The sequence below is a fragment of the Gobius niger genome (genome assembly GCF_951799975.1).
Source record: "Gobius niger genome assembly, chromosome: 2".
NCBI lineage: Eukaryota > Metazoa > Chordata > Actinopteri > Gobiiformes > Gobiidae > Gobius > Gobius niger.
Genome location: NC_136853.1, coordinates 39,080,074 through 39,094,226, shown reverse-complemented (window position 1 = coordinate 39,094,226; position 14,153 = coordinate 39,080,074). Strand labels below are relative to the sequence as shown.

The 14,153-nt window shown below is 39.0% G+C and overlaps 1 protein-coding gene across 1 annotated transcript in view; it reads left to right on the top strand.

The window, feature by feature from the left end:
* gsap (gamma-secretase activating protein) overlaps positions 1 to 14,153 on the top strand; it is an 82,980-nt gene that overhangs the window by 10,511 nt on the left and 58,316 nt on the right. The window contains exons 10-20 of the mRNA XM_079552408.1: positions 1,349 to 1,405; positions 1,485 to 1,531; positions 1,724 to 1,809; positions 2,446 to 2,526; positions 4,384 to 4,470; positions 5,079 to 5,171; positions 5,253 to 5,421; positions 8,735 to 8,825; positions 11,284 to 11,353; positions 13,078 to 13,157; positions 13,273 to 13,353. Of these exons, the coding sequence (XP_079408534.1) occupies positions 1,349 to 1,405; positions 1,485 to 1,531; positions 1,724 to 1,809; positions 2,446 to 2,526; positions 4,384 to 4,470; positions 5,079 to 5,171; positions 5,253 to 5,421; positions 8,735 to 8,825; positions 11,284 to 11,353; positions 13,078 to 13,157; positions 13,273 to 13,353 (942 nt within the window). The remainder of the gene's footprint in view (positions 1 to 1,348; positions 1,406 to 1,484; positions 1,532 to 1,723; positions 1,810 to 2,445; positions 2,527 to 4,383; positions 4,471 to 5,078; positions 5,172 to 5,252; positions 5,422 to 8,734; positions 8,826 to 11,283; positions 11,354 to 13,077; positions 13,158 to 13,272; positions 13,354 to 14,153) is intronic.

The window sequence follows — 14,153 nt, the reverse complement described above, 5'->3', positions numbered from 1 at the left end:
GCGTAGTGATATTACTATGCCTTGCAATATAGTTCCCCTGTTTATCCACTTAGGAAATCGACATGTTTCATTTTTTTGTGTGACAATACTTGGATCGTGTAAAGGCTCATGTAACCATATTTAAATAGGGAAAGAGCTTGGTAGGATCTAACTCCACCTCAGTTTGGAGCTATACCTATGCATCTGTGCTCTGTTTACGTGACTGAGCGCACGCGTAAAGACCAGACAGCTACATATCAACCCGTCTAAGGTCTAAGAAAATATGTCTGTATTTATGTACTTCATAAAACCAATGTCTTTATCAATTTAAACCAGTTTATCTGCAGAAGTAAAGCCAGCCTTCACTCCTCCTTTTTTAACTTCATAAGATAAGTCTTCAGTTGATTTATTTCATTAAAATCAAATAAACATAGCTTTTCGGGGTAAAAAAATACATTTAAAAAGCTGTAGCTGCCACTGTAACTGATTGAAAAGCACCATGCCAATACTTAAAGGAACAGGCCACCATTTTCCATACTGAGATATGTTCTTACCTTAGCTTAGACGAGTTGATGCGTACCTCTCTGGTCCAGTCACACACCTTAGAATTAGATCTTAGAAGCGACCAAGCTCTTCCACGTTTCCCCTATTTAAATACGGTTTCATAGTAGTTACACGATCCAAATATAGTTACACAAAATTAAACATGTTGATTTTCTAAGCGGATAAAAGGGGTACTATATTGTAAGGCGTAATAACACCTTAGGAGCACTTCGACGTCCGGACAGTAATATCTTTACTTTACTGCTTAGCAAATCGACATGTTTAATTTTGTGTAACTATACTTGGATCGTGTAACTACTCACATAACCGTATTTAAATAGAGAAAACGTCCCCCGTTTGGCCCCATAAAGGAGAGGAGGAGAGGCTAAATTCTAACAACGTCTGGTCTATTTGCGTGACTGAGCGCACAAACGAAGACCAGACAGTTCAGGAAAGAACATATCGCCGATTCCTTTAAGATAAAGCATAGATTTAACCAGGATGTGATGAGCCAACTGTTCACCACTGTATTTTCCTTAGACCACTTTTTAATAGAAACTCACCCCCGCAGACTGGACCGCCCCACAAAAACTGCAGCTGTGGAGGTTCTTTTGACCCCATTTTCTTATCAGCACAATTTGGCATTTGTCAGACTTCCTTAACTTGTGACATTTGCTCTTCAACCTTGACACAGTGTTCACATGCTTGTTAATATGGGCCGCCGACTGAAAAGAGCAATAACAAAGAGATGGTCTGTTATAGTGTGTTTACGGTCGTGTTTGTTCATTCAAGTTGACAATAACAAGAACTCCTCCATATGTCACAGGGGAAGTGCCTGCTGCGATGCGTGCAGTTTTATTCAAATCACTTCTGCGAAACTGTGGTACGTCTCAAAAGCGTCAAATAATTGATAGACAGTGACAATTTCCAACGTGTTTTCATAACTTGTTTTATTTCTATAGCTGGAACTGCCATTAGAGATGGCTGCTAATTCGTTCCCAGCAGTCAAGTAAGGCAATGCACACAGCACAAACGGAGAAAGTGTTGTCTCAGCTTTCTTACATTTCTACTCTTTTATTAATTCCTTTGATCCAGCAAACACAAGTTAATCCCTATACATTTCCTGCACTGGGCTGCTCATATTATTTTTGCAAGCTGCATTCATCATCATTATTGTAAGTACTGTGTATACTTATAACAGGTTCGTGAATCTGGGTTTTGACCATTATCACGTGCAGAAACCGGAGAAGGAGCTTGTTAAAATGGAAGTGTTTACAGACAGAATAGGTAAGTCAAGGCCTCATACAACACATGAATGAATAATATGTCCAAATATAACATGCCTAATATATGTCTAAGTTACAACTTTATGACAAATCGTCTCTGTAATGTTTGTTTTGTGTCGTTTCTCTATCTAAAACAAGAACGTAAGTCTCCGCCATAACAGATTTGATTTGAACTAATTCTGAATAATTAATAATAACGGTCTGATTTTGGAATAATCTTGGTGTATTTTAATCAAGGATTTTTTTTTTTGTGGATTTCTGTCTGTCTGTGTGGGTACAAGTGTTGAATATGTTTGACGTTATTGAATAAAGGGACTTAAGTCTTTTTAAATGACTTGATGCAAGCTTTGTCCATACTAATGCATTATTGTATAAAATGTAATGCAACAATAGAGCCCAACATTTAAGTAGGTCTAATGTAAAATGATTAAAAAAAAAAAAGGATGTGTAGTCAGCTATTCAAAAATAAGATCCCATACAGCCATAACATAAGACCTGGTTCAATGTTTTAGTATCGGCAATGCATGCATGTAATCCACAGTAGATGCTAAGCTAATTTACATTGTCATGCTTGGGGGAATATTGTGTCATAATAAGTAATTACTACAAGTGACTTTGCTTGATTTCTTTCTTGCAGGAAGTATGTGCGTCTGCTACTGTCATCCTCTGAACACAAACAACAAGGAAATGATCTACACTCTGGCTCTGGTCCACAAAGGTAAAATCACAGTTTCATGAGCGCAGAGGGCGGTATTCCCGTAGGCCTATGGTGTTGACTTTGTTTACATATATGCAGCACCATACCATTTTTATCCACTGATGATGAGTGTAGTACTTTGGCCTGCTCCCATTTCAATTTACCACTACAGCAGGGGTCTCCGAACCTTTTCACCGTGAGCTATGTTAGAAAAGGACGCTTGTGCAATGATGCGACTAAGGTGGAAAAGACCCTGAAGACAATGAAAACAAAATGACGTTCATACTAAGGATGCACCGATCGGATATCGGAGCCGATACTGGGAAAAACAATGATATCAGCTACAAATATCTGATTCTGAACCGATGCTTGTTTTGGCTTACACAACTTTAAAAACACAACTTTCACCAACTAAATCTCAGAGAATCTTAATGAATTTTGATGTAGTGTAGAAAGGCCCAGCCAGGGACTGGAGTTGAAAATTAGCACTAGCTATAAACTCTTTTTGCATAGCAATAAGAGTTTATTGCTAGGTTTTGTCCTATGTGGAATTGCAATGTCCCTGTTAAATAAATAGATAAATGAATGCTAGCGGCAGAATGTTAATGCTATCATCAACTAATCAAAGCTGGCAGAGAAATCATGATCACCTAATAAAATAAAGTCACCTCTGCTGGAGTGGCCAAGTGTTTATTTAGTTTATTAAAGAATAACAGATATAGCACAGGCTATTTGTAATGCACAAATGTTATAATTATGTTAAGTTATAATGATCTGACCACTTTATGTGAATTGTTAATATTAATGTAACCTTATTGTCTCCCAAGGATATTTATTGTAGAAAAGGCCAGTGATCCTTGTGCAATGTTTTACCTTAGTTCAGGAGTGTCAAACTTAAGGCCCGCGGGCCTGATCCGCGAGATGATTTAATCCAGCCCCTGCCCTGTAGAGCATAAATTCCAGAATAGGTAAAAAAATAAAAGTAGGTCTCTCGCCCATTCCTGGGCAGAGGTCAAAGACTGCGGCGGTATGAATTTTTAAAGAATAACCAGAATGCTCTAGAGGGCATTAAATAAAAAAAAAGGAAAGAGTTCCACATGTGCCCAGCAGAGGGCACTGACATAAGAGCTCAGGATATTAACTAGACATTATATAGCCATGTGGTAAATAGACAGTCTGCCCCAGGGCAGCTGTGGCTTCAATAACAGCTGTGGAGTCAATGACGACTACTATGTAGTACTTTGAGGAACTTGTGAAACAGGCTTGTAAAGTGCAATACAAGGCGCTGTTATCAATGAAGCTACAGTCAAGTTGGGGCTTTGAACAAATCACAGCTTATTATTATTCATTTATTGGAGAAATGTTCTCTATTATATGCAGCCCGTGACCCGCCGTGGGAGCTGAATTTTCGCCAGTGACCCAAAATGAGTTTGACACCCCTGCCTTCGTTTATTAATTTATATAATTTATAATTCATATGTAACATCGTTTGCAAGAATAGATAAGACTTGATCTCATGCTGGAGTAAAGAGGACCATTCACTTTTTTCACTCACAGCAGCCACTTTTAGGAAAGTCTCTTGGTATCGGTTAATATTATATACAAAAAAGCTGGACTGGTGTATTTCTAGTTCATAAAGTGTTCATACAAGTGTATCTAAAATAGATCCATCAAGCGCTTGTAGAAATGTAGAAAGCCTTTGGGGGTAACTGGCCCCACAGGCCTTTAGATTGTCTTTTTTACACCTGCTACAAATGTCCACACTACCTAATTGTTATTCGCTGCCCTCATTAATTCACATTATGCAAAATGTGTTTTTCTTAATAACACAGTGCTTGTTTCACTTGTCCGATGCTTGTTTTTGCTTCTCTTCCACAGGCTGCAGTAAGACGTTTCAAGTGTCTCTGGGCAGTGTGGAGCTGCCGGAGAGAAGCACTCAGCTTCGTCCGCTCTTCATCCCCATAGGTCCGGAATAAACAGAAAAAGATAGTAACACAATTGTACACTCATACTTCACCATTGTTATAGAAAAAACAAGCAATAGCACACAGCCAGAAGTGCAGAATATGTGTGTACAATATGTATTAAGTTAGAAGCTTCGGGCTGTGTATTTTTATACTGTATATATTAACTAAAACACAGAGAAAGTAGCTCAAAATGCACGCTCAACTGTCGACTCTAGACCTAACAAAACAGCAAGCTCCTGGCTATTCCTGGATGATACAGAGGGAGCATTTTACCCTACTGAGTTGTTCTTGAGTAAGCCATACACTGACTCTCATGTTTATCTTAAGAAAGATGGATAGAATACAAATATAGTAGATAGTTACAATTATAGACGTGCACTATTCCATTCAAATAAATAATACATGACAATGGATTCATGAGATAGCACTGCAGTAGAGGAAATGTCATTATGTATATGCTTTGCTGTGATAATATTAGTACACTCTCCGGCCCCCAAAAAAGGTGGCCAGCTGGTTTTAATAACAATTGGAGCAGTTAACATCTTCAAATCTCGATGGGTATACTAACTGCATACTAAGACTTTCAAACTCGATATGTTTTTCTAGGTTACTACATCGTGGTGTATATGGAGGGCTATTTCCTTCACCTTGTAAACACCAGGCAGCAGGAGATGCTCTGCCACTCTCTGTTTCTCTCGGGCAAGTTGGACAACTGCATTTTACAACATGACTCGACAGTGCAGTACAAGAGGGTGCTGACGTTACTTTGTCGACTTCAAGGTCAGGATGTGGACTCGGGGCTGCAGTGCCGGGCGGACGACATCGCGGTGCTGCATTCAGAGGAAAAGGCCAGCGTCTCCCTGCTGGAGCTGAGCAGTGGGAGGGTCCTGTCTGCTGAACTCAGTGCGGCTCACCTACTGCAGATGCTCGAGGCTGACAAGGTTTTTAAGTAAGTTAGATGTATGTGCTTTTTATTGTAGGCGACAGTTCAAATATAGAGTATGTAAATGTAGGGCTTGTGAACCTATTAACCAAGTGCATTTTCCCCAGTTCAAATTAGTTTGAAGGTTTTTGACAAAGAGACTAGGTCTAACAAAAAAGCTTGTTCAAATACCTTCTTTCTTTCTAAAAGAACCTTAAAACTAATTTGTAATCAAGAAGACATAATGAATGTAATAAAAGGGTACTCCGGTTCAGCTTAGCCCAAATCTAAAAGGCCAGTGTATAGACCAGTGTAACGCCTCATTTGAAAGCTAAGACCTTCTAAACTCATTGAAATGGATCTTGCCCTTGTGTTTTCGTCACATTTTGGTTGCGTTTTCTTCTTTTTTTTTACTTTTTTGTTGCATTTTCGTCACATTTTTGTATTTTTTTGTTGCATTTTCGTCACTTTTTTGTTGCATTTTCTGCTCTTTTTTGTTGCACTTTTGTCACATTTTGTTGCTCTTTTGTGACTTTTTTGTCTTGTGTTTTCATTACATTTTTGCCACATTTTGTTGCTCTTTTGCCTTTTATTTTATTTTATCACTTTTTTGTCACGTTTTCGTCACTTTTTTGTTTTGTTTTTGTCACTATTAAGTAAAACCAAACTGGAAAAAATGTGGTTGGTTCAGGTGGCTCAGAGGTTAAATGAACTACTTTGAATCAGTATGGTTATTGCCATTGTTGCTGGAGGGTCCCTGTGCAAGAGTGACTCAATCAAAAAGTTACAAATAGTGTTATTCATATTGCAACGACTGTTTAGAGGGTGAACGGAAGGAGGTTAAGAGGCTGAGGAGGCTTAAGTTCTGCTGCTGCGATGAAAATGGGGGAGGTTGGCCGAATATACGTGAAGCGGCACGATGAGGGAAGGGGGAGAGAAAGTGCATTTTTCCCTCGATAAAACGAATGGAATCCCATGTGTAGATATGTAACGCTTGTAAAATAGGAAGATATTTATGTGAGCATGACGCTACAGTCTTTTTTGTTATAGCATTTTGAAGCATAATTTGTGAGCTAAGGGGCTGTATTGATTAAACTGCTCTGCCACGCCGTGATTAATCTGTGTCTTTGGGGCAACTTACTGCAACAAAAGTTCTGTCGATAAAATATTTCTCCAACTTACAATGTGTTGGACACTAATAAAACGTGCCTCATTCCTTGTACAATTCAATACAAGTACGCCGACTAGAGAACACCACAAATGTTTTACCAATGCTGCTTCATTCCCGTCCTGCAAACAAGAAAGTACTATGGCACACTCAGTACCCGCTTAACCCTTTGTAGGGCACTCATTAAAATACTATGAACTAAATTATTTCAAATTAAGAGTGTTATTGGGGGACATAACACAAGTTTAGTTCTGTTTTGTGTGTGTTTTGTGATATTGATGTTTGAATGATCACACCTGTCATCGGCAAGAGGTTTTGTAATGTGATTGTGCTTTACGTGCAGTGGGCGGGGCCAGTCACCAATGGTATTATTTGACCAAAAGTTTGACAAAAAATAACCTTTGGCAACATAAAAATATAGTCCAAGGGTTTATTGGTTCTTTTGTCTAGAAAACACTGTAAGTATGAATAATAGGTGCAACGGGCATGTCCCAATATGGACAAAGCTAATTATCTTCAGGTTTAAGAGCGTATGATCAAATATGGTGCCTGCCTTTTTCATGCTGTAATTTAAAGGAATAGGCCACCGTTTTTACATACTGAGATATGTTCTTACCTTAGCTTTGACGAGTTCTTTAGGACCTGTCTGGTCTTCCCCCGTGCATCCAATCACGTAAACACAGCGCAGACGGCGTTAGCATTTAGCCTCTCCCTCTCTCCTCTATAGCTCCAAAACAGGTCAAGATAGAAGCTACCAAGCTCTTCCACGTTTTCCCTATTTAAATATGGTTACGTGAAGTGTTACACTACAAATTATAATTGCACAAAATTAAACAATGTGTATTTTCTAAGCGGATAAAAGGGGGAACTATATTGTAAGGCGTAATAATACCAGGAGTAGTTCGAAATCCGCGCAGTAATCTTCACTTTACTGCGCGGATGCCAAACTACTCCTGGTATTACTACGCCTTACATTACCTGTTATCCGCTTAGAAAATCCACATTGTTTAATTTTGTGTAATTATACTTTGTAGTATAACACTTCACGTAACCATATTTAAATAGGGAAAACGTGGAAGAGCTTGGTAGCTTCTATCTTGACCTGTTTTGGAGGTATAGAGGAGAGGGGGAGAGGCTAAATGCTAACGCCGTCTGCGCTGTGTTTATGTGATTGAAGGCACGGGGGAAGATCAGACAGGTCCTAAAGAACTCGTCAAAGCTAAGGTAAGAACATATCTCAGTATGTAAAAACGGTGGCCTATTCCTTTAACTCATTTCACTACGTCCTCCAAAACCAACACATATATCATCACAATTATTCACCAATAAAATGTGTGAGTTTCATCAACTTACCATGGGTAGTTTTCAAGTTATGTGAAGAAATGCACCATGAATTTAGCCAGACTTGGGTCTTTTTCAGACTTCGGTCAAACTCTCAACTTCCTGTTTTGTCTGGTCTCCGCTGATTGGTCAAATGCCACAGTTTGGGATCCGTGATCTAGGGTAATCTCTTCTGACTGGCTGAGTGAGGACTACATGCCTCTTTACCTTACTGATGTGCAGCAGGGAGGCCATATGCAGTGTGTGGAAATTACCAAAAATAGTAATATAGAGTTTTTTTGTTTTTTTTCTCTTGATGCCTTTATGTTAATTGATAAAATACTTGGATAGAAGTTTTGAAACAATCCTTTTGTGGCAGCTTGAATAACTAACTGCTTCCTGCGTGACATTACAAAGAGTCAATAGACGCCCTAATTATCAAAGTGAGGCATACCGTTTTGTTTAAGCACTTAATTACCTTGGCCTTTATTAAGGAAAGCTTGTCAAGGAGGCACTGGAGGAGACACTATTAGCTAGAATGGTGACACGTTGCAGGTGAATAACATTCAGGTGGGTACTCCAGTCCTGACTAAGATCTGGGCGCAGGATTTTGAAATTGGTCCCTTGGAGTTGCAACGTTGAAGTATAGGCGCAATGCAGTGGACAAATTTCCCTAATGCACGTCTTAAACTTACCTTAACCTTATTTCAAAACTTTTCCTGCGCATACAGCTGAGTTGAGTTTCTGACAACTGCCTTTCTCCCACACCATCTGTCTATGCAACACTGTCTTAGTTTATGCTTATGTTGTATAAATGTAAATTTCCCTCTTTGTCCCCATCACCCGCCCAAGGTGTCCCGGCAGAGACGCTGACCCCGTGCGCCTGGCTGCCCTCCACTGCCTGCTGGTTTACATGGGAAACGACCCAAAACTGGAGCTCAAGGTACACTGAGGGGGGAGAGAGAAGGGGAGGGCTGTGGGGGTGGTGTGGCTGACATTTTTAAGGTAATTTACTGCCGGTGTCCCGGGCCGTGCCGTGGCATCGCCTTCTTTTAGGGCTAGGCAAGTTATTTAACAAAGTCCGTCACAAGATCGATATGTTTTTGTTGCATGGATCAAGGGGGACAGATGAAGCGGTGCAGCCTTTTCCCTCCAGGCTAATGATTTTTTACACTCACAGGATCTGATAAGTGCACTGACAGTGAATGCTGCTGCCGGCCTGTACTTCATGGTGGGTGCAGCAGATGTCAATGTTGAGCTCAAAGAAGCAGAGAGATGGGTTCAAAGATGCTTCAAAGTTGGAAGAAAGATGTATCTTCAATTATTGACCTTGAAAAAAATGAAAATATGATACAACATCGTTATCATGTAGTAGTAAAATGATGCAATATACCTTTTTTCCCCTTTATCTAGGCATATGATATACACTACTAAACTAAATGTAACTGAGCTAGTGATGATTATTTCTTCGCTTAAGTTATATTGGTATATTCATAGCTTAGTTTTTTTGATTTGCAGCTGAAATGATGTTTTGAAGATCGTGAGAATGGGACGTCTATACACTCATAGACGGATGGAGATGTTGCTGCTGCTTTGATAGCTCTTAGCCCTGAGAGGTTCATTGAGTTACTGATCCTATTAGTGCCGAGAGAAGTGGAAGAAACTGGACATCACTAATATCTTTATGTGTTTTATTTGAATTTTTAGCTCCAAATGGGGCAAAAAAAAAAGAAGAAATTACGACTTTCATGAAGAGGATTGCTGCCGGCACATTTTGCTTTGTTCGTCAGAAACTCGAAAACGCTGTGCAAATGAACTTCTCGAGCTCGTGCTTTTGCATGTTTAGGTTCTCTTTGATACTATCCTCATTATGTCCAGAGTCCTGAGTTTAGCTGCATGAAGCAAACGACTGTGCTAGTAGTTCAGCTCAGTGTTTTTTCAGCCGGAAGGAAGAAATAACTGGACACTTACATTTTACATAATCAAGGGACTTAATGATTACCAAGTCAAGGAACTTAGTTATCCACTGAGTTTTTGTAGCCCTCGTACTTTCACTAGTGCTATATTAGCCGTAGTAGTAGCAGCAGTACTAGCAGTGTTATTACTCCCTTATGCTTATGATAGAGGTATTGGTATAGCGGCAATAGCAGTAGTACTGTAGTAGTGGTTCTCAAACTTCTCACACCGAGTATAACCTCACCTTCTAAGTACCACCTCATCGAATATTGATTTTTTTTTGTGCCTAGTCACAATTTTTAAAAAAGGAGGGAAGAAGAAGAGAAAATGGGGGTTTCATGGTGTCATATGATCAAAATCCTTTTATTTAGTTCTGTTAGTTTGACTTATTCATCCAATCACACAATCCTCCTTCCCAATGTACTCCACTTGTCTCTTCTATTGTGTTCAGTGTCCTCCTCTCTTATGTAAATATGCACTTTATATCTTATATCTTCACTTTATGTCTGTGTAATATCTATCACTTAAAAGAAAAAAAGGAAAAAAAAGAGGAATATTTAATGTTTTAAAGCAGTACTAAGTAACTCATGCTCCTAGAGGCCATAAGTGCCACTGCAGGTGTCGTAGCATGTTGCGTTTTTTTTTACTCCTTAATTGTCCGTGAGATTAAATACTACGCTGACAGAAAAGACAAAGGGAGAGAGGGATATTGTACATCCAATTACATAATGGAGATAAATTTTTTTCACTCAAACTTGGCTGTAAATACTGTTTAAGTGGCGCTAGCCCACAGTTAGCTTCGCCCGTTAGCCTGTTAGCTTCTTCTCCGTGATTCCATTAGTGTGTATTGGTTGCTCCGACCCTGTGCAGGGAAAGCTGTAAGTGTGGTTTTCTGGCGAGAGACACCAGGGGGAGATGAAAGGCCCCCCAATCATCCCATTAACACTTGTATTACCCCCAGAGGGACTACGGAAAGGATTTATTAAGGTAAACAAGTTACTTAGTACTGCTTTAAGTACCACCAAGATTAAGATCAAAGCAAGCTCTAAAAAGCTCTAAAAAGGCCCTATTATCGAACAAAATCACACCAAATTATGTATAACCGGGTGTGAACAATCTCAAAAACAGAAAAACAAACAAATGCATTATTAAAGCATGAAGGAAATCTCAATGTGCAAAATGAATAAAGTCTAAATTTGCACTTAGAGCCTCTGCAAAAGTATATACTGAAAGTAGTAGTAGGAGTCGGAGCAGTAGTAGGAATAATGGCAGTTGTCACTCGCATCATGGTTGTACTTTTACATCTGCTTCAGTTTTAATAATATTCCTCGGTAACAAGATTTTTCTGTTCTGATTTGCACTTTTAGCTGCAGCACTTCCCCTGGCTCACAGAGGACATCATTAATCTCCCCATTTTAAACTATTAATGTAATTCTCTCCACTAGATTATTGAATGGCTGTGCGACAACGTGAACACTTTCGAGTCCTTTGATCACATCCAGGAGTTCGTTTTAGGTCAGTCTCGTCTTTTTATCTCCGTATGTGTCTTACAACATCACCGCTCAACTTTATTCTGCCACTGGCTTTGTTTGGGTCTTAAATTTCTCATTACCGACTCAGCTCAATAGAGTGTAGTTTAAAAAGTAGTTTTTGTGGGTCTTTGGATACTTGTAAAGAGAAATGCTTAGGAAAATCCCTTGCTCATTGGATTATAAGGGTTTATTTTATTCCTTCACTGTTCCTTGCTTTCCAAATACGAATAACAATACAAGGAACTATTCATATGTTTTACGTCGCATGATTTTCTCCCCTGTTGTGAACACCAGTTTGAGGAGTTTTAACCATCAAGCTTGAACATGAACATTTTAATTGGTTTATTATTGCTACAGCAACTCATTTACAGAGGTTGGAACCCAGAGGCGAGAAAGACATATATATATATACTTTTTCTTTAGCATGTTCCTGTTCCTGTCCTCGTTTTTGTCTGATTTTTGTTGCTGTTTTGACACATTTTTCAAGTAGCGTTTAGATTTGGGGAAAGCCAAACTGGAGAAAATGTGCTCGGTTCAGGTGTAGGTTAAGAGGTGAAAGACAGTGACCTAAATAGTACAAAGCTGGCAAATACAAAATATGTCCCTAAAGTTATTATATAAACCAACATCAGAGTAACATCAGAGTAATCATATACACAATCCAAATGGCTAATAGGTTCAAGTTGCCAAAGTGCAAAGATAACTACTTTATTCAGTCCTCCATACAATTTATGAATATTAATGTGTGGAAGCATATTATATATATATATATATTTTACTTTTCATTGCAAATTGTTTACTGTTGTTTATTTGGCTTATCTTGTTCTTGGTTTAATTTATGTGTCTTCTCTGTGTGGATGTATCTGAAGCAGGGCTATGTGCCCGAGACAAATTTTCCCACTGAGGTACAATAAAGTACCTTACCATATTTATTTATTTAGTTTATTCGTTTATTAGACAGGGACATTGCGCATTAAGGAACTGTATGTTACCGTATACAGATAAATAAAAGTTCATTATTGTCATTTTCAAGGATGTGACGTTAGCATCATTAGCATCGTTAGCATTATTAGCATCGTTAGCATCACAAGGCAAACGGTGCATTTTAGCGCCACTGCAGGTGTCTAGCATGTTACTTTTTTGTTTACTTATTAATTGTCCGTGAGAGTAAATACTACGCTGACAGAAAAGACAAAGGGAGAGAGGTATATTGTACATCCAGTTACACAATGGAGATATTTTTTTCACTCAAACTTGGCTGTAAATACTCTTTAAGTGGCACGAGCCCGCAGTTAGCTTTGCCCGTTAGCCTGTTAGCTTCTTCTTTAAGGGTTTATTATGCTAAACAAGTTACTTAGTATTGCTAAGCAGGGGGACAAATAAAGGGTTAAGAGCACAAAAACTGGGTGTTTTCATTAATTCTAATAGACATGTTTTTGTTTTTTAATGTTACCTGCTGTGTATCAGAGGTGGAATCTAAAAGGTGCTGAAATGTAAAGGTCGAAACTTGGGAAATCCGACTTCTCAGTAATATCCAAAAGAATAATGCATGAACCGGCTTGTTGCTCCAAAAATGTAGGATGCATATCAATGTGGTTTTGCTCTCTATGTAAATTCAATTATATGTTTGTCCTGATTAAAAATGCATTGCTTTGCTTTCCTTACAATTGTTTGAATTAAACCCGCTCTGTCCTCTCTGCCCCACAGCCTCTCTGTACAGAATTTGCTATGAAAAGTCTCTCAACCTGGACAAAATTCTGCCCTATTCCTCAGTATTCGACAAGAAGGTACCTCCAAACATACATACACAGCCCTCTCTGCACACTATGGCTGTGAATACTAAAAGAGCAAGCATTTGTTTGAAAGTATGACAAGCCAGTGGTGTGTGTTGCTGTGTTGTAGGACATACCAAAGAGTTTGCTGGAGATCCCTGGAGTAACGTGCACCACCGAGCTGCACACCGAGACCGTCTTCAATATCAAGGTAACTAGCAACGCAATCAATATTAAATGCATATGTTGTATTATTGAGTTGACTCACCGCACTCATATTTTCTCATCTAATTAGCAGTCTCAGTCGCACAGCATCAGGAGAAGTCGGGTTGGTGCTCTTTTGAGAGTCTATGCATGGCCTCGTGTTGTGAATTGAGTTTGTGATCCATCCGCGCATGCAAATGACACTCCAAGTCAATCTATAAGATAACTTTGATTGTACTACATTTATTTGCCGTATTTACCTAATGGTGACCAGACGTGGATGTAGATTTGACTATCACACACTTTTTTTCTGCTAGAATTGATCGTTTTGTTTTTGTCCCCCCCCCCCCTTTTTGGCCATATTAAAATTTAGAGACATGTGTTGGGGGAAATGGCTCCAAGACGCAGAGGACACCATATGTTGACTAATTATTTGGCCTGTTCTATTCCATAAAACATTTAGTGACCAACTTTTTCATACGAACAGAATCCAAACCTATTAGTCTTAACTGTCTATCGACCATGTTACACACCGAGTGAGGCCCAACTTCGCTGCAAGGCATTTAAATGACAATGCATGCATGTTTCTGAACATTTGCCTTCCTGCTGATAATCCACACCCTTTAGGCGTGATTCAAGTTGCTACTGTATATAAATCATGTAACTAATCACGCGAGTCACTGTGTTTTATAGTCCTTGTGTAATTACTCTCCTCTTTTATAAAACCAACTCATTTAATTTGCATGGACTTTGCGAAATAATATATACACAGCAGCACATTATTATATGCCTCGAAGGTGTCCTCCT